The sequence below is a fragment of the Zootermopsis nevadensis genome, unplaced genomic scaffold, assembly GCF_977971745.1.
Source record: "Zootermopsis nevadensis isolate Lab colony 2312 unplaced genomic scaffold, Znev_1.0 Znev_ptg000002l, whole genome shotgun sequence".
Lineage (NCBI taxonomy): Eukaryota > Metazoa > Arthropoda > Insecta > Blattodea > Termopsidae > Zootermopsis > Zootermopsis nevadensis.
Window position 1 is genome coordinate 10,177,948 of NW_028259134.1, and position 20,711 is coordinate 10,198,658.

A 20,711-nucleotide genomic window follows, 5' to 3' on the forward strand; every position below is an offset into this window, starting at 1 on the left:
GATGTGTTCACGTACCTCCGGGAGTACGCGTACCTAGAGTATTACGAAAGTAAATTTATTTTTCATCAGCAGAAACCGAAAGAAGAAAGAATGTCTACTACAAAACATGTTTTAAAGCACTCCTGCCCGGAGGATATGAAAGCAAGTGGCAGCCCAAGAGCTCGGTGTTGTCTGCTTTTTACAGCGTGTTCGCAGTTAATTTAAATAAGTGTTAAGGAGCCTTTGGAGACATTCGTGTGAATTTTATTCCGCATTATTAGTACAATTAAGTGTGCCTACACTCCACTCACATACCTTTAATACAACTTATGTGTTCTCCAACCTTACAAACCGATGTGTTAGTAACCTTGTATATTTTTGTTCTGTAGTTATTTCCTATTTATATTAAAATTAGAGAATAACAACTGTAGGAATCCGCTTAAAAATATGGTATGTTTCCTTTATATATGCACTCATTCTTATGTATTTATTTATTTATTTATAGTCTATTTAACGACGTTTTTTTCAGTAGCTCAGACTATATATCGTCGAATGACAGGGTGGTAGTGAATAATGAATTGGAAAGGATGTGAAAGAAAGCGTTTGTGGCCTAATTTAAGGTACTATCACGGAATTTTCCGGGAGTGACTGAGGATAGCTGGTCTCCGGGCCGAGATGTTAACCCGGGACTTCCAGAATACGAAGCAAGAGTGTTTACCACTTAACTACGACGTTCGATTTCATTCTTATATGGCAAGTTTTTATGTATACATAAATATTAATGGTCATGTATAGTTTTTTACCCCATTTTCGTGAGGGGAATTTTTTGGTGTACCGTCACGTGTCTTCGACAAATTATGGTGCGCTGCAGGTGGACAAATTTCGCGGAACACTGGTCTAAACGCAAAACCGTGTTCGGAAAAGTGACGCTTTGGAAAGTTTATTTACGAATAATCAACCTCTTATTGTATGCATACAAAAATGTTTACGTTCCCAGGAACATGTGTGCTTTTATTGACCATAAGCGTAAATTGCAACACAGGAAAACGTTTTATGGAAACAGACCAAAGAGCTCTCTGATAACTGAGACTTGCATACTGCACTGAGCACTGTTTGTTTCGTAGTAGTAACACTGGCTATCGAAATCAATAGAGGCAAATAATGAGAACCGCCTACAGCTTGTTCCGGTCTTCTCACGAACACGCAAAGCTTCAGGAACACCTCCAACTCACCCACTCACTCCCTTCGGAAGATTCGACATTGTATTGGGGTAGAACAAAAACATTTCGAACTTCATTCGTGAATAATAGAAAATGAACTATCAATAGCGTGAAACAGAAAATAACATATAATTTGATTTTTCAAGAAAGCTGCCTGTTGGAAAAACTACGTTTTATACACTTTTGGTAATAATTTCTAGAAGACGGGAGCAGTTTTTTTAATGAATTGGAGAAGAAATTTTATTTTATACCGGTGCTACACAGAAGATGGACACACTCCACTCAAATTAATTAACATAATTCTAAATTTAGAACGATAACATTACGCTTATAATTTGAGTGAATAATAATTATCGTTAATGTGAATTTATAAACTAAAATGGCAATATTCTGAACAGTCAAAATGATCCACTATAATTAATTTAAACACTTACATGCAGTTGATATCATTTCAAATAACTTGTTGAGAAATAAATAGGTTTTACTCTCCAGGACAGCATTTTGTTTAATTAAGTAGATTTAAATATATACATTTAAGATTAAATTCTGTATGGAATGTTGTATTTACACTGCATAGTAGCAAGAGTATGATTTATGAAAATAGTTTTTGTTTTTTTAATAGTCTCCCTAAAATTGTAATTGAACTTTCACACATTCGCTACATTTTAGAGAAAATATTTACAAATAATTTATGTCATTTGTAGTCAGAGGTCAAAGTGTTGAGAAAGGTAATTTTATCTAGCCGATAAATTACCAACGTAACATAAGGTTACTTAACGAGTAGCGTCATAATCTCATGACTTATCATTGTTAGCTCGATTAAATTAAGAAGGATGAGATGGACTGGACACATAACACTCAAGAGTGGAAATATATAATAGACACAACATCATGTTAGGATACAGAAATATTGCCGGAACATCATGTTAACTGATCTTTGACAAACAGGATTCAAAAGTACTGATTAAAGTGAACTGTATACTTTTGGTTCCAGCACTGGAGTCTTGTGATCATTGTAATGACGCTTCGCTTTCAATAAAGACGGCTAAGTAACTTCCAATTTTTCTCAAAGATCCTATACAATGAAGCTACTTGTGATCACAAGCGTGCTACCTAAGGTAACACCACTGATATGTCTGCAAAATATCATGGGGACAGCTAGGTTCATAAACTCGATGAATGATCTCGCGCTGGACTGAACAGAGATTAATTACATGAGCTGAAAAGTTGCTGACAAGTCTCTGGAGGAGACCGGTACCTCTCTATCCGAACGAGGACACTTACATGTTTATGATATATGTTTATGGGCTTTTTAATTGATTTAATTACAGGTGAATGGGTACGGTGACTACAGCTCTTGTTTGGTATAATTAGGCGTGCCTCGACTTTACATTATATTAACTGTTGGGAATAATAATGAGTAACCACTTTAATTACCACAAAGGCTCACCATTACTGGTACAAATATGTGTTTTATACGTTTTAATCTCCGTTCACTTTACTGGAACAATTGCGCCTGCAGAGATAATTTTCAAGCTAGCAAAGAAACACAGGCTACTTTTAATATGCACGTGTAATTGTGCAATTTTGAAGAAATATTTACTTTTCTTAGGTTATTTAATGGTGCTGTTATAAATGCATAACTTATATAGCGTTGAATGAAAAGAGAGGATGGTAATGAACTGAAAATAGGGGTTTCATGTAAGGTTGTCTTAATCTACAGTAAGTTGTCGTTCAATTCGGGGGATACGTCCTACAAAAGGGAAATATGGATGAATTCGCATCAGAGCAACTCAATGCTATATGGGATTAATAAGGATACGAGACGAGACCAAATAAACAATAACATCATAAGTGTAGTGTAATTACATTTAGTTATGAACAGACTATGTAATATAGTAAATTATTACCAAAATGTAAGTAGTAAAGTCAAATATCAACGAAAAATTAGACTTTAAAATAAAATGGATGCTCATCGAACTGTTAGGTATTAAAATACAATGTTAACACAAAATTTGGCTTCAGATTCCATCACATCGTACTTCTTTCGCTTCTCAATCACTAGTAGCATATTTCGTATGTTATTACAGTGTGGTATTACATTAAGTATGCTTTATAATAAACCATCGTCTTATGAATTGTATGATTCAATATTAATTAATTTATTTGCCACTGATGATGATATTTGCCTCTTGAGGTCGAAACGCGTTTGACACTAAGTGTCTTTTCAAAGTGCAAACAGTTTTGTTTTTATGCATGATTTTATATATCAATACACTGCACGGTATGCAAGGTTTTAAAATTGAATCTGGATGTAATTAGTTTATATCTACCGTGGAAAACATGGCGGGCAACATTAAGCACTCGAGCTGCAAGTTGGATGGCGGTGCTCTATAGACACAAATGGTAATTTTGTTCTGATCTGCTCACATTACGTGCTCTACGTGACTTGAATTATTATTGTTTCAATGACTGAATGATTCTGTGAATTAATCAACTAAAGAAAACAATAACGTGAACAAAGAAACAAGAACTTACCACTAAAGTTGTAACATATATATATATAAGTATTGCAAATAAAACCTTGATAGACGTTTCAAAATTCCTATTTTGACATTAGAAAAGATTTTTTATTACTCTATTGGTAATAACAAAGTATAATGTGGTAATCGTAGCGTGTCGTCATGCAAGTTTATCAGTTGATGCATCACCATGCGTTGTCTCACTCACAGACAATTAATTTGTATGCCGGACCGCGCCATATGCGTTGTAGCGCTGTAATCCCTGTCCGCCTCTTTGAAACAAGTTAAACTTCTTTATTAAAAAGTAAACATTGTATAGTCCGTTTCAAGAAGTATTAACTTATTTATGCGTGTCAATGTTAAAGCGATGTTTTAAAATTATTTGTCCACTTCCCAAAATGTAATTTCAAGTGTAAAATTATTTACGTAGTAGTTTTTATAATGGTTTGTGCAATGGTATCACTTTAAGGTCAGGTTTTAACTTTGTTAACATTCACTGAATTGAAATATTTTGGATTGACTACTGGTTGTATTTTAAGTCTCAGAAAATACTGAAACATCAGTTTCCATACACTGCATTTTGTTGTGGTTCTGTTACAAATATATAGAGCAAATATTTCATCACATACAAAAATGTCTTATAATTTATTAACAGTGTATTTCAGAAAAAAACATGTATCAGTCATATAGAACTATCTTTAAGCTATCATAGATATTTATCTTGGGAACCATGTTTCTGCTCGCATTTATTATATATGCCTATTGATTTTATGGCAATATTAATTAATCATTCTTATTAGTCCCTCCATATGTCATAAGAAGAGTTCTGTGTGTATTATCTGAGATCAAACATGGCTTTCATTTCTATCAGCTGTGGTTCTCTCAGCCAAAAAGACGGAAGCAATTCTCGCATTACATTAGCCTGCTCTCACTTTTACAAGGTCCTGCAATTATTTATCTTTGTGGGGGGAGGGGGTAACAGCAGTGATTGTAAAATTATAAGCAAGTGGACACAGAAAGACAGAAAGCAGCACAAATTCAGCGTCTTTCTGTGTTGTGCTGTCCTATGTTCAGGTAGAGGCCTCGTGATGGGATGATCACTCGTCCGAGAAGTCGTACCAAAGTGTTCAAATATATCAATGAAACCTCCGAAAGGAGACCCTATGCTCCGCATAGGAGCGAAATGGGGAAAAAGTCAAGTGTCGCGGCAGAGATAAAGCCCCTAATTCAGGACCAAGGTTATGATTGTGTGCGGCTTGGACCAGGCCATCTCATAGAAAAAATTATTGAAAACGAAAGTGCACGACCATATTCAAAACAATCATCCATGGCCCCCTACCTTGAATCAGATCAATCCAAGCTACACCTTCATAAAATATTTCTTTGAAATACGTTTTGACGTTATTACCCACTTTAAAACTGTACCTGTCAAATGTTATTCTTTCGAGTTTATCCGACTAAAATTGATATGTCTTAAACGTGTTACAATCTCACCTAATTTCATTTATTCACCCTAAAAAGATATTTCGGACATACAAGGCTTTATAGCAACACTATCAAATGACTGAATGTATTTTACAGCTGGTTTCGACTGATGTATTATCATTTCAGTAACAAAACTTGGTTTAGTTTCTGCGTGTAAGTTAACCAGAAGTAGTCAATAAATGTCTCTTAACTGTTTTCAAGGAGACACCCCGATGGATGTAAGATGAATGATCTTTCAATGAACTCTTGTACCACAGAGGTAAATCAGTTGAGAGCGTTACAAAAATGGCATAAGACTGTAAAACGATAAATCATAAAACAATTCGAGTCTTCACAAAAGCAGTTCCGAGTTGCTGAGTCATCGTCAACTGACAGTCAGTGGTGTGAGGAAACGTTGAATGACTGTCACTTCAGACCTTCCGGATTTGCACTGTTCAAATAAAAACACTGAAGACTTTTTAGGCCGAAAGCGAAAAGGCTAAGTAATTCGATTAAATCTGAGAGTTTTACTGCTGTTCTACATACGAAATTGATTATCAAATGCTCTCTGTGGCTTGTTTATGGGTGTATAAAATGCAGTGACAAACTACGTGATCTCTGAATTCCTGAGATCAAGTTTTGTTTTATAAATTACATCAGTGCCTATCAAATAGGCCTGAGACATCTATTGCTCATATAAGGCAGATGTTTCACAAATTTTGTAGTGCAAGCAGTCGTTAACGAAGTAATAATGACTGAATATATTCTTGGATTTTACCTATGACACCATTACATATCTCCTTACTTTACTCTACAATCGTCTATTTCAAGCTCGTTAGTCCTAAATAAGTTTTGTAGGATCATGATTCCTTAATTTATGACTTGTTGTATAGTCTTGTAAATAAATTAACTTCCACTTCTCAGAAAATATCATTAGTGTTTCCAAATTTTAACACTGTAACCAGTAGAGTACACAACCTCGACATTCTCTGTTTAAGATGTTTAAATTACGTCATTAGGAAGAGGCCTACCATAAAGATTGCTGAACTTCACAGCAACTATCACGCTGAGAGGCTCGGCAGAAAGAATTGGTACTTGCAGATCACGACAAGCGTGTTAAAACCCTAAATTATATAATTTCTTGTTTGCGTGCTGTAATTTGTCATTAATAGAGAACTTGTGTAATTATCACACAACCGGCACTACTAAGAACAACAGGAATTACGAACAATGCTACAATTACCATTACACTAAAAGCATTTAAGAAAAGTAATTAAGCTAAGTCTAGTAACAATGCTGTTGATGTTTCACGGAAAGGAACAAGCTCATTTGATGGAGTTGAATACAGTTATACCCCATTCCATATATGGTCACATCGCCTTCCTGTGACGTGGATTCTGCCCCATACTCAGTTCGAATTTCGGCAGGGAAAACAATTGTGACAAATGAATTCTTCTCTTAGGCCTATTACCTGAGTTTTGCTAGGCGAAAGCTTGCTATTATAAGCCACGACTACTTCCTTCCCGATCTCTTATTATCAAGCGTAGAAAATTTTATAAATATTGCCCCATAGTTTCATGCTGTCGACATGTTTGTAACATTTAACATACAAGGATTTCAAAAAATATTCGAATGTTCATTTGTGGGCTATCTCCGCATAAAATCGATCAGTCTATTTATTATTACTAGCATCAAAATTAAAAGTGCTTACACTATTTCACCAGACCATCGTAGTGTCTTTCAATAAAATCTGCGGTTTTCACTTCGACGATATGAGTTCTAGCGCCGTGTAGTCTGGTTGAAGTTTACCGACGTTTCAGAGGTGCCTGCTGCCGAAATCATATAAGGAATCATCAGTGTGGTGATGGTGATACGAAGCACGTCGAAAATGTCGGCAAACTTCTACCAGACCAAGGAGCTATAACTCAGAAGAAGCCATCTTTACCATAATGTTATAACTATTACTGGATGGCTTGACTTTGCTTGCCGTTTGGTATTCTGAAAAGATTATATTAGTAACTTATTATTAAAGCAAATATAACCGAGTGAACTGTGGGCTGCTTTCATCGCCATCTTGTGCCAGACAGTCCGATATAAGAAAGAAGTAGAAACTTTTACGTCGCTCTTTCGATTCCGCATTCTTACAGCTGGATAGGTCACAGAAAAGAAATGCTTATTCCCCTCTGTTTTTAGGGACATTGGACTGGATTTTTATACGTGAATCGTATCTTCTGCCAGGCTAAATACCACGCAAACCAACTTATGCACTGATTTTTTTCCCCTAAAAAGGTCATTCCAGTACACTCCAAAGATTGTATATACTTTCAGTTCCTCTATGTTCTCTTGGCGATTCAAAATGATTGTGACCAGAAAAATAATATTTTCTGTGACATTTCATATTCTCAGGGCTGTGCGTATGAAGATGGTTGTCTCCTAAGTTATTACGCCGTGTAGTCTGGTAGAAGTTTACGGACGTTTCAGAGGCAGAAAAACCTGTAAAACGTCGATAAACTTCTACCGGATTACATGGCGCAACATCCCAGATGACAGCTATCTTCATACTCGTCGCCCTGAGAACCTTAAATCTCACAATGATTTTCTCATTTGCTCGATTAACAATAGCGATTTTACGTCCATACCGTTATTCTAACACAAGAGAGTAATACGATAATAATTAATGGTATATACTTCTGTATTACAATTTTAAAACACAAGCAGTTAATATCGTCAACAGCACCGGGAAAGTGTGTACGGTTCTAGAAGACCTGGTTTTATGTAGAAAGTGTTTACGCGTCAGAACCACAACTTATCAAATAAATGGTCAAACAAACATGTACAAAACGTAAATATCAATGTCAAAGCGGGAGGCATCTCATTCAAAATGTATGATCATCTGCATTGGCTGATGTTTCGCGATTTTTCCACAGACCTGTGTCATATAATTTGTGATACTTGTAACCACACCTACTTCACGAGTAAATCTATCACTTCAAGCTGATAATAAGTCTGAAAATAATCATGTGAAGCTCAAATTAATACGTAAGGAAAAATTATAATTAATCCAGTGATATGTTGTGTAATATTTTCTACAAAAAGTGTGTTAACAGTCACAAATATGTACACAAAGCGAAACTGTAAAATTGCATCTTACAAAGTTCAGTAATCAGAATCTGTACGTTGGAAACTGCACATAGAAATGGTCCACTGAAATTCGTAATTATTTATTAATAGCGGTTGCCATTCTCAACGTTAAAGGTAAGCGGGCGTAGCAGCTTCTTTGAAGACATTCTTAATATTTTAGTTTCGATCTGACAAATTTATTCGATCACTTCGCTATTGTTTTCATTTAAAAATACAAATACTGTACTAAGTAACATTGCTTTATACACGTACATATTATTTCATTAAAAGTCTTCTGTTATCTATTACTAATTCAAGTTATTTAGGTACATCTTTCGTAAATAAAACTCATAAATGTCTATGAAAACATAGGCCTACAAATAAATGAAAATATTTATTTTATAAACTACATTCTGTACGGAAAAGTTTGAATTGTAGTGAATGAAATTTCGGAAACATTCCCAAGCCTAGAAGGCTAGTAAGTGAGAAGAAGTGAAGCGGGTTTTGTTTGCTTTTGTTTGTTGTGGGAAGGAGAATGAAGGACGGAAGCAGATTAAACCTTTCCTCTAGTAATTAAATACCTGTTAGCCCCCAAACACAAGGTCGCGTGGTCTGCCAGTCGGATCTAAGAGCTGTCAACAGGAAATGAATCAGTAACTTGTTTACAGCGAAACGAAATGTACTCAGAACAGAGTAATCATGAGCTGATTTTTTCTTCTAAAATTGCAGCTGAGGTATACAATTTAAATAAGTTCATCGCTATGCGTTATATCATAATTGTAATTTCAGTTTGACAGTATTCTGAGATAGATATTTCGAAATTAATTACTCTCATTTTAACGCTCTGGGTTTCTGTCGCGGAGATGGCCGGTACATAACTCAGGTGTATTACCGGCATTTCAAAACTGAGCTTTCTCCGGGTTTTATTTCATTGATCCGGATAAATCTGAGGATAGAACTTGATATGATCTAAAACCGCTTCCTTCCAAATCCCTACCCACTCTCCAACAATCATAAACTTCCCGTCCCTTTCGACAACAAGGAACTTACTTTCGGGAAAATGATTCATTTTATGTGACGAAGGACAGACACATTCATAATTATGCAAGGTTAAAATTAATTTCTGTTAATAATTTCACCCAATATATATGAAGGCTACAATTGTTTAAGAACTACCTACTGTACGTACCACAAATGTTTACTCAATGCAATAGTGCATTTTACTACAAATTGGCATGTCAACAGTAAAATGTATAACGCACAGTGGGGAACAACTTCTACTGGGCAGCTGTGACCACGTCATAAACAATGAATGGTTTATGTAAGTAAAGAAAGCATTTCGAAGCTTTGTAATCCAAAAGATAAGATTTCTGTTCTATATTGACGCATCTGTTTACTGCACAAAACTTTAAAACAGCCATTATTTATTATTACAGTTGATTTCAGTTCAAAGTCAAAGCTCATTGTAGTGTGATAATCGCTGCTAAAGTAACACATAAATAAAGACAAATCAGTAATTTTGTAATTAACTATCTGATGTTTTCATGTTTGAGTGTCGACATGCAAGTGAAGATAACACAACTTCAGTTCAAAACTTACTGGTTGTTTCTCAGGTGCGCTCTAGGCTAGACCAAAACTTCCAATCAAATTACCGGTTGCTATGTAGACATGGCTTCCGGCTGACTGCAGTAAATTAGCAGTTTCTCGTAATTACACAATACCCGTCATTCAACAAACTGAAGTTCTCCCTAAAAAGGAATTTACAAGTTTCATCAGTATGCATGAGAGCACATTAAATTAATAAAGTGAGAAAGTTGTTCCTATGCTGCCGATGGGTTTTTGTTTTTTATTACAACAAGTAACAAACATTCTGGGTACATTTCACTGTTAATTAGAATGTAAGTCTGTTAAAATTAAACGGATAACGTAAGGAAAACGATTTAATTCTGCGATAGTGTAGATGATTCTATTGAGTCGCGTGTATTCCTTGCCACTTGGAACGTGTAGACTTTCATGTTAATAAAGACTTCTTATTTTTTCCTTCTTATCTAATTGTATTTGAGGCAACTGCGATAATACTGTTGATGATGAAATTTCCTTTTCAAATTATTTTAAACAGGCGTGGGGTGTTCCGAAAATCCACTTTACCTACTTATCGAAACGTTTGTTAAACGTCTCTTCTTGAAAAGCAAACTGTCATTCTGAAAGTCAAGAAATTCTCCATATTTTACGGCGCACTGCGTCCTCCCAATGACGTAACAATGGAATCAGTTTAACCCCCCAGACCACATTATCAATCCGTAATTGTTGGATGTCAGTTTTAAAATTATCTTTCTATCTATTCCTACGTTTTCCAAGAATTCATATATGACCTTGTGTACAGATATTTTGTAGGCTCCATACAGGTAAGAAGAAGAAAAATATCTGCAAGCAAAGATGTCGAGGGCTGTTGACAAGAGAAGGATACCGAAGATCCACAGGAGGAACAGTGAGTTAGGAAGAAGAAACAAGTGACGGAGAAACACGTATTTTTCTTTTTGACGAAAGGAAAATAAAAGAAAGAATAACTTAAGTGAGTGTTGAGTCCTCCTGCTACGCGTTACAACTGATATCATGGCTGCCTCTAGGAAAAGTTTCTTGATAGATTAGCTGCCTTTGCCGTGCTTTTAAAGCTAATACACGTTCACTACTGATACTCTTTGTGTATGCATCAATCACGTCGTTTCACCTCTGACGATCTTATCCTTCTTGTTTTTCTGTACTTGACTGCTTCTATTAGTCTCGTCAACAAGCTTCGGGCCGTACAAGGTACTTTATTCGAGAGTTAAGTAATTCCAGCTTTACAACACATAGAACCTTGTATTTTAACATTATTTCTACCTTTATTTTCCATAAAGATAGCGGAAGAGCACGTAAAAAGATGGCCTCGTTTCGCGACATGTATCACAAAGACGCATGTTAAGTAGATCACTTATTGTTCAGGAGAAGCAAAAAGCAGTTGTCATTTTAAGTCTTGTCTCTGCAATTCCATTCTTTAGGCCTCGATTTGAAACTCAACAAGAAATCATGTTCTGTTCTGTTCTGCATTTTCTTAAGCAGTTTCGCGGTTCTAAAGTTATATTAGCCACTTTCCAAATCTGGCTTTTGGCGTTAAGGCTAAGAAACTTTCGTTGTAAACTTCAGCAACTAATTTACTTCCTTCTAACATTTTCTGTCTCCGTTTTCTGTCATTCTTCCTGTCTTTAGGTAGGATTTTGGGTGAGTCGGAAGATGGCTGTATTCCGATTTGTAGCGCCGTTTAGTCTGGTAGAAGTTTATCAACATTTTACAGGGATTGTTTGCCTCTATCATAATGGTTTATTGCCCACGGCGCTACAACCCAAAACACAGTCGTCTTCTTCCTTCTTTGCTTCCGACCATCTTCCTCCTGTTCATTTTCTTTAACTTACTTTGTTTTCTCTTTCCTTACGACGGCCCGAATATATTTCTTCCTGATTCTAAATTAGTTTAGGGAAGTTAAAGGTTAATAGGGCGCCCAGAATAAAACAGATATTTATCAGGTCGCAATTTGTTATTATTCGACACTGAGAACGATTCTGCTGCAGTGATATTCGACAACGCTTCCAGCCGTTTTGGTGGCACTATTAAGAGGGTATCAACAATGTAAGATTACGTCAACGGGGCACGAATGTTACAAAAATTTCTCGGGCGATCAGCATCACAAATGCCAACGTATAAAAGATTAATATTGTATTCATCTTCACGGTAAGTTTGCGGAATAACAAATATGCTGCTAAGGCCGGCTGATGTACATATAAAAGACATTTTTATTCCTGAAACTTACCCAGAAGATGAAAAAAGAGCCAGTGTTCGAAACGTTAATATTTGACTAAGTATTTATACGGCTGATCGCCCAATAAAATTTTAATACGAATTTTGTAGTTCACTTTTAGAATGATTTTAAATTCACTATAATAATTTTCACACGCAATGGTACTAATTTTATGTGTGACGACGTTTTTGCCTTTTGTCCGTAGCCTATAATTTACAAACTTAGCTGAAAACTACAGAAATTGCACACTGATAAATTGTGTTAAAATGGTATTACTTTTGTACCTCGACTCACGTTTTTCGTGATTTTTCTTAGTCTCTACAGGCCCCTATATAAAACGTTTAAATTGGCTATGACATCCTACATCCAAATTCTTTCCTGCTTCATGATCATCATCGCATTCCATTCAACGCTATATAACTTTGCAGTTACAGCAACGTCGATAAATAATCTACGAATCAATCACATGGATCCAGATCAACATTGGAAGGATGTAAAAAAACATAAATGCCACAAAGCGCGTAATGATCTTTTTATATTGCACATAATTAGTAAATGCTTATTACAGAGAATTGGCTTGAGTTCTCTACTGTCATTCATCATGCAGTTCTCGTACTCATTTAATGTGGAATATTGGCAAAGACAAGTTTAACTTCTTTCTGCTTCCAGCAAATATCTGCACGCATATAGAACATCTAAATGTGTCGTTACATGTCTCAACATACAAGTTAGAGAAAGTTGTTTCAATAACTACCGTAGTTGGAAAAACACTAAATGTTTTCGAAATATAGTGCAAGTATTATAGACAATATTTCTTTAAAAGTTCATCATCAAGTAGTAAAGATATTATCATCTTTTGGAAAAACCTAGGGTTCATCACGAACGAGCCTTATTAATAGCCTACGAATCAATCAGTTTTCAACTTTCGCTTAGGTAGGCCGCACACCGGCATGCGTCAAGACATGTAACAGTCAAGACACGATGTCTGCGACATGACGCAAAGAAAGGAGCACAGTTGAAACGAATGAGATTATGAAAACCGCCGCACATCGGTCTGAGTCATGATGCTGACGTCAGCTTCATGCTGCAGACACGTGCAGCAAGACTCGGCATGTTCCTTTTCCGTGCGCCAGGACTGAGACATCAGTACTCAAGGAACAGCACCAGTGTACGTTATCGACATGAGTGAAGAGTAAACAAATATTAAATTAGTGCAGACGGTTGAGAAATTCCCGGTAATATACGATTATTCGTCCCCGGGCCTCTCAAACAAGGAGGAGGTTGATAAAGCTTGGCATGCAGTTTCAAAAGAAGTAAACATAGATGGTAAGTTAATGTTATAAGTAGCCGTTCATCAGCACTAATAGCTTTCCTATAGTTTGTATCCTGCTTCCTCAATAGTGGCGAAACTCTCTGAAGAAGTTCCTTATAGGATTCTGGGGACATTCGATAATAAGACTGGAATTTCACTGGATCGTTTAACAAGTCGAGAGCTAAAACGTACGCACACGACTCATTAAAGTCATGAATCCACTTCCCTTTCCTTTTTTTACGTAATTTAAGCCACATGTACATTAAAATATCTTCCTCACTGGACGACGTCATGTCATCAACTAGAGGAGATGTGCTAAGACGCAGACACGTGCCACTTCGGTGTGCGGACTCGAGTCTGAATCACGAATGAAGCAAGACTGCGTCTTTTGTCTCATGTCTTGATGCTTGTCTTGACGCAGTTGGTATGTGGCCGCCCTTAAACTACGAGTAAATAATGCAATGGTCATAACTGTACTTGCGTTGTACAGCATGTCATAAAGCCGTGTAACTTTGCCGTTCTAATTAAAAATTGACTTTTCTATTTGTGCAGGACATCTAGTGCCGAGGTCAAGAATGAGTAGGAGCTATACCTCCACTCCCCCAAGCGCCTACATGGCGTATAGTGGGACAGCTTTACTTTACAGGCCTACACAAAACTTTTGAAGATCATCTTCAGTGAGCTAATTATCGTCAAGAAGATGATTGCCTTTTGGGATTCTGGTAGAAACTGACCGACGTTTCAGAGGTGTTTACTGTCATCATAATCAACGGACCTATATAACGTCGGTCAACTTCCACCAGACTACACCGGTCAACATCCATAAGACAGACATTTTCATATTCGCCGTCGTGAGAACCTGAAATCTTACCTATTTACCATTAAGTTCAAAATAAGTCGACCAAATTTAACTCAAAAAATCGTATTAATTGCACAAGCTACTCTAACAACAACAAAAATTACATTTAACCCGTACACCTAAATGTTACACTATTATTAATCGCTTCTGTACAATTGCATTTTGTCATATGGAAGAATCTGAGTATAAAGTTCACGGTTGTGATTTATTATCCTTCTGTAACTGACATATTTTATTGTAAGAAATATTAACGTAACTAATCTAATTTACTTGGTTTTCAATATGAACGATGTGCAATATGGACAAATGGGAAGTACAATGAATCCACTGCAGCAAATTACAATTTTAAAGACAGTAATAATAAGTTTTATAGTAGCATACAGATACATATTTTGGTAAATACGCGTAAAAAAAAGCTGCTGTCCCGAAGTGCATCGGGACACGTAGCTTACCTCGTGAAGACATCGGGATAATGGGTCCGAGCAAATGCCTTTTCCAATTCCTCCAACTGGAAGCTGGTGAACGTGGTGCGGTATCGTCTCTGTTTCCTCTTCGGTGCAAAGTCATCCAGTTCTCCTTCGCTGTTATTCTCCGACGCATTACTACTTCCGACAGGGTCGAGGACAGAGCCGCTGCTCGTACTTCCGTGCTCCATAAGAAGAGCTGTTTTACCACCCGGCCCCTTCTCACCATCACATTCCCCCATCAGCACCGATGGGGGTGAGTCTACAGCAGACAGTTCCTCTTCAGCCTTTTCACTTTCTTCAGACACACCCATTATAACAACTGCCGTACCAGAACTAGAACTACAGTTCCCCCCAATTCCGTTACTCAGAATTTCCTGTTGGGATTGCACTAGCACACTAGTGGCAAATTCTTGTTCTTGAACTGCTGGTACAGGGGAAGCGTCACTAGACTCCACACCGGTGATATTTGAAGAGTAATCTGCAAAGATAACAGAAAAGCTGGTCAGTGTTACAGCTTTTAACAAAAGATACGAAGGAACTGTCAACCTGAAAGATTTTCCCCACATTAGGTTTAACGGGAGCCGATGCAATTAACACCTACATGCTTTATGTAATGGAAAACCAATGGAGACACAGTGATCATAATTCACTCAATATGTAGGTTCACCGTGCAGTGCTATAATCCGTCGACTGAGAACATAATTCCTTCCTGCACTGTATAAGACAAAATAATACTACAAGCGAGCCTATAACGAGGCAGTGCAGTCTTGGGCAACATGTCTCTTCCTCTGATACTAACAAGGTACTTGAAGTGAATGCACACACACAGACATTTTCAGTGTCAACGGAAAACAACGCCGTCAGGTCATGAATATCGGCCATGTTTTGTTTAGTCAAACAATCGTCAACAGCGCGGAGCGACGCTGCGTGTTGTCAGACGCCATTTAGACGTCAGGAGACTAATTAAACAACGTGCATCCAACTTTCAGAACACAAGTAATGTGCCATTAAACTTCATAAGCAGTAAATGTATTTTACTGCTTACAGCTGAATCAAAAGAGAACTTTCTGCACTTAAATCTCCTTTTCGCAGAGATAACAACAAACATGCCAGTGACAAACGTGCAAGTTTGAATTAACTTCCAGTATGGTCTCTGATAGATTTCAGAAGAATCTCGGCTGAAAAACAAAATAATACAGGGAAATTTACAGTACGTATCTATAAGGAGTTCTTCGCTTACGTTAAATAAAAAGGATGTGAATTGGATTCATCTGGCTCAGGTCAGGAACAATTTGTGGGTACTTGTGAACACAGTAATAAAACTTTGGGTTTTATAAAGGTGCAGAATTTATAAAATGATGGGCGAAAATTAGGTTCTCATCAAGGGCTCTGTTCCGATGCGTTAATTATGACTATACGGAATGTGATTTTGATGGGATAATCGTAGAATATGTTTTTATTTTGACCGCACTTTCTCGGCTGCACACAGGAAATAGGATAATGACAGTAAATGATGAATTGAGAATGATATGATATGAAACAATTACGGTTTATTTCAAGGCATTATCCAAGCATTTACTTCAAAGAATAATCAGCCTCCTAGTCTAAAATCGAAGACAGTACATTCAGAATAGGGAGAAAAGCCTTAAAACACGGTTCGGTAAATTGAGCGTTACAAATATACCGATAAGAAGGAAATTAAATTGTTAAATCCATCAGACAATTTTTATTACCGTGCCGAAATTCATTGTTTCCAACTGCGTTTGAAAGTTAGATAGACTGACAGGCAGACTAAGTAGAGCCAACCTCGCAATTACGCCGACTCATTAAATATATAGAAGAGATAAGATTAATCGATGACAGTATAAATAAAATCTGACACGTTTCGTGTGCAGTAAAGTTAGCTCCACAAACGGAACAATTTCATTTTCCTTTCTTACTAACAGTTAGGACATAAGGCGTTTGAACTTGTATAAAGAAAATAAAAAACACTGAAAATACCTTGGCATGCCACAAAAGAGCGGACCCCTGCATGCTACGTTCACTGCAGCTGTGACTCCCGCAAAAATTGCAAGGTTATAAAAAACTGTCCATGATTAATCCATGTTGTAAATGTGCAGTGGGTATACTAACAGTGTAACAGAGACTTCTGATGCGTTGCAACATTGAAAGCGTGTCTTTGGTTCGTATGCAAAACAGTAATGTTTTGATATGGTAGTTTACAGCACGGAAATTAGCTGCTACCGTGTTCACCTTACTTCCCCCCTCCCCCTTCCACGATGTGACGTAACCGACATGTACAGCTAGGCTGGGCGCAGTTTACAGAGCATACGATCAATTCTGTATACTGCACGCTCCTTGAAATCATCCATTAGAAGGTGGAAGTCACACAGAACTTTAATGGAGCGCTTATCTAACAAGTGAATGCCGATAACCACTTGAGCATTAGGAGCACAGCATGAACCATTTACAAACAAGTCTGATGTCACATGAAGGAAGACGTCGTCACATGCCAGGGGTCGGGAAACTTTTTATTACCGCTGGTCGCATTGGCTATTTATATCTTTGTTGAGGGCCGCAGAAATATATAAATAATGCAGTGAACAGTAAGCGAAACTGTATTTGACTGGACAGTATTATAAGGTGGCTATTGCGCATTTCTCTGAGATCCATCTTAATGCTAACCTTCAACCTGTTTCTTGGTCTTCCAAGAGGTCATTTTTCATTGTAATTTTCCCCACAAAATATCTGAGACCTATATTTTCCTTATGTCCCAATTCGAGCTACATGAACGGTCCATCAGTTATCTTAATAATACATAAATAGCATGTTCATCAGTGCTTCTGCAGTGCACATAAATGCAAAACTAGTTCGTGAACGACCTCTCTGTGTGCTGGCATAAAGACCAAATATGTCGCTTCTAATGGCATACAATGTGTGAGTCTACAAACCCAGAATATCATCATCACCATCACCAAGCTGTCAAGCAACTGGGTCGTTTGTTGAACCTTGCAACGTCAGTTGTCTTCGCGGTATTTTAAACTGCCATTCTAGATTTCTTGTTCCAGCCGGTCTGTACTTTGTAATTAATTCGGAGAGTCGTCTCTTTGCATTGCCCAGCGGCTTGGAGACAGCTATCCCATCACAAGATTACCTTTCGAATAGCCAGTAACCTTTTGAAAATTCACCACAACTTTTAAACCACACAAAATAAGTGGTGAAACTCGTTATTATAAAAAAAAATACTATGGAAAAGGATTTGCCTAACACAAATATTGATTTTCCATCTATTTGGTTCATCTAGGCACATGAAAGTTATTCAGTCAGTGCAATTTCTGGATATTCTATGTCTCCGCTTTATTGTAAAGAATAATTTACACTTTAAAATACACTACACTAGTTAGTGTGCTGTTCTTTTTCAAAGTCCCTTCCCCATGAAAAATCTTGCACTCTTGCTTGCCAGATTGTTACTCAATTGCAGAACAACTTAACGTTCCAGTTAAGGTCCATGCCCTCCCCCCTCTCACACTTTTGACTGCACCCCTTCCTGTCAGTGGTGATCGAACTTGAATCACCCCTGCCAATTAACTCGCTCCGGTGATGCAAGCAGGGGCTTAACAGTTCAGACACTAATCAACAGACAGGAAATTAGTGTTTCCTGCTTCATGATACGTAGAACAGCCTTTCCACAATTTGAAACCGTCTTCCGGAATAATAAGATCGCATGACTGGAACAGTAGGGAAGAGACATGGACTGTTTTACAGCAAACGGTCACACTGCTTCGTTGGTCTTCAATGATTTCAAGAAGCGGTTTAAGACATCGCTACCTATAACTACAGCCCACCCATAAGCCCGTAATTTTTATCGCGTTAGTCCTCTTCAGTATCTTAGTGTATTTACTTTAACATATTGACTGCTATCTGAGCGCAGTAAATTGTTAGCTTTAATTGTTAAACAAGGCAGGATGCATTTCTATAATTAATTTAACACTTAAAAACTCAGTTTGAGCTTATGTACCACTTAATTTAACGTAAAGTAACTATTTATTCTGCACACAGAGTGTATGATCCTCACAATAAACAGCTATTATCTTCCTAAGCAACATGGGCTGAATTATCTTTGTAATGGAGACGTTATAGTTTATTTGTGATGTACAGTGTTGTAATTGACTACGGACTGGACGACCAAGGTTTGATTCCCGGCAAGAGAAGAGGATTTTTCCTCTAGCCTCTGTGTCCAGACCGGTGCTGAGGCCCACCCAGCCTCCTATCCAATGGGTACCGGGATCCTTTCCCCGGGGATAAAGTGCGGCCGGAGCGTAATGCTGACCGCTCACCCCCATCTAGTGCCGAGGTCAAGAATGAGTAGGAGCTATACAACTCTCTTCTGTGTTGTTTTCAGTATTGAAGCAGAGAGTTGTCGCCAGGATAATATAGGCGTGAGTTAACTGACAGCGTTGTTAAATAAACCACAATTAATAATTAGGGAAGATTGTGTTTGTCATGGTATAACTGATGCGGAACGGAATGGTACTTGTGACAGTAAGTTTCTCAGTGGCTTACGTCAGGTAATCATCCCATACACTTGATATTTCTCACAAAAGAACAACAGAGAAAATAAAAAATCTGGTCACTTTGTTTCGTGAAGGTATAATGATCCACCTTCTCTTCAGTCACAAAACAAAGGAAAACATGAGATGCCAAGTGCAATTTTATTTAAATTCAGTTATAAGTACTTTCTTCCTTAGTTACATGTTTATGAGTACTAAACCGTGGACACCAAAATTGTTAGCTGTTAATATGTTATCGAAATTGCTACAAGATTGGCTGCAGATGAGAGATTCAGTCTGATATTTTGCACTTTGGGCCCTTCTGCTTCTAACCAGATTGAGAAAAAAGGCTGTTACATCAAGTCATGTTTAAAGAATGAAAAACTATTACGGGTACGAGAAAAACGTGCTAATAAAAAGAGACATGTTTTAGTTAACATCTGCAAAATAATTTATAGACAGTGCCCCATTTAAAACTCAACCCTAACTACTTTGAAGACATCAATATAACAATAAAAGGTTGTTTTTATGATTTTTATCTGTTAGGAAGAACTCGCAGAACAGCTGTACAGCAAATGGACATAATGTCCACCAGCGCTGTTGAAGACAAGCGTCAACCAAAAAAACTATCTTTCGTGCAACTTTCAGAAGTGTTTCTAGGTCAATGTTGACAACAGTCTATTCAATATTGTGTTTTAGTTCCTCCAAACTTCGTGGGTTAATCGAATAAATTCTTTGAGAACCCCCCACAGAAATAAGTGCTCGTAAGTATACCATCTTCGCACCTTGAACGTATTCTGCGCAACTGGCGTGAGCAGCGGCCTAACAAAAAGAGTGACCTCGACTCGGGTATTACGGGGGAGGCTGGGAGAGTCTATTACAGTGGAGTAGACCGGCATCTGATTTCCTTCATGATTGTAGCTGGGTTACGTTTTAAACGACACATTCTGTAGATTACATAAGTAAAGTCTACATAACGGAAGATCTTTCTTTCGTGTTCTGTCCAAACATCTGCGGAATTTGAACCACGCAAAGCAGTAGGCACTGTCACGACAGCGGAATTCCATAAAATCTGGAGAAAAAAAATTCTTCCTATTCCCTGCTGTTTCAAGTTAGAAATACTAAGACGACTGTAAGCCGCTCTCGCAAAATGTATTTAATTAAGGACTAAAATGAAAAAAAAACTATGTTTATGTTAAACTTTCTTTCCTTTATGAACGTTTAATCCCTGAAAATATTTCGATTAGGTTTTGATATTAGATGCTATGCTAAAAGCTGTCCGGCTAGTTTTATTCTGACTCGCATTGCCGCTTTATAACATCTGCTTCACAGAAGGTGCTCGCCGATATTATAAAATGCAAATAGCAACATAAATGTGCGTAGACC

The 20,711-nt window shown here is 37.3% G+C and overlaps 1 protein-coding gene across 3 annotated transcripts in view; it reads right to left on the bottom strand.

The window, feature by feature from the left end:
* The window catches only part of al (aristaless related homeobox), a 149,348-nt gene that overhangs the window by 27,366 nt on the left and 101,271 nt on the right, over window positions 1-20,711 (bottom strand). For all 3 annotated transcript variants that reach the window (XM_022072039.2, XM_022072040.2, XM_022072041.2), the window contains exon 2: window positions 14,761-15,253. In XM_022072039.2, the coding sequence (XP_021927731.1) occupies window positions 14,761-15,253 (493 nt within the window). The remainder of the gene's footprint in view (window positions 1-14,760; window positions 15,254-20,711) is intronic.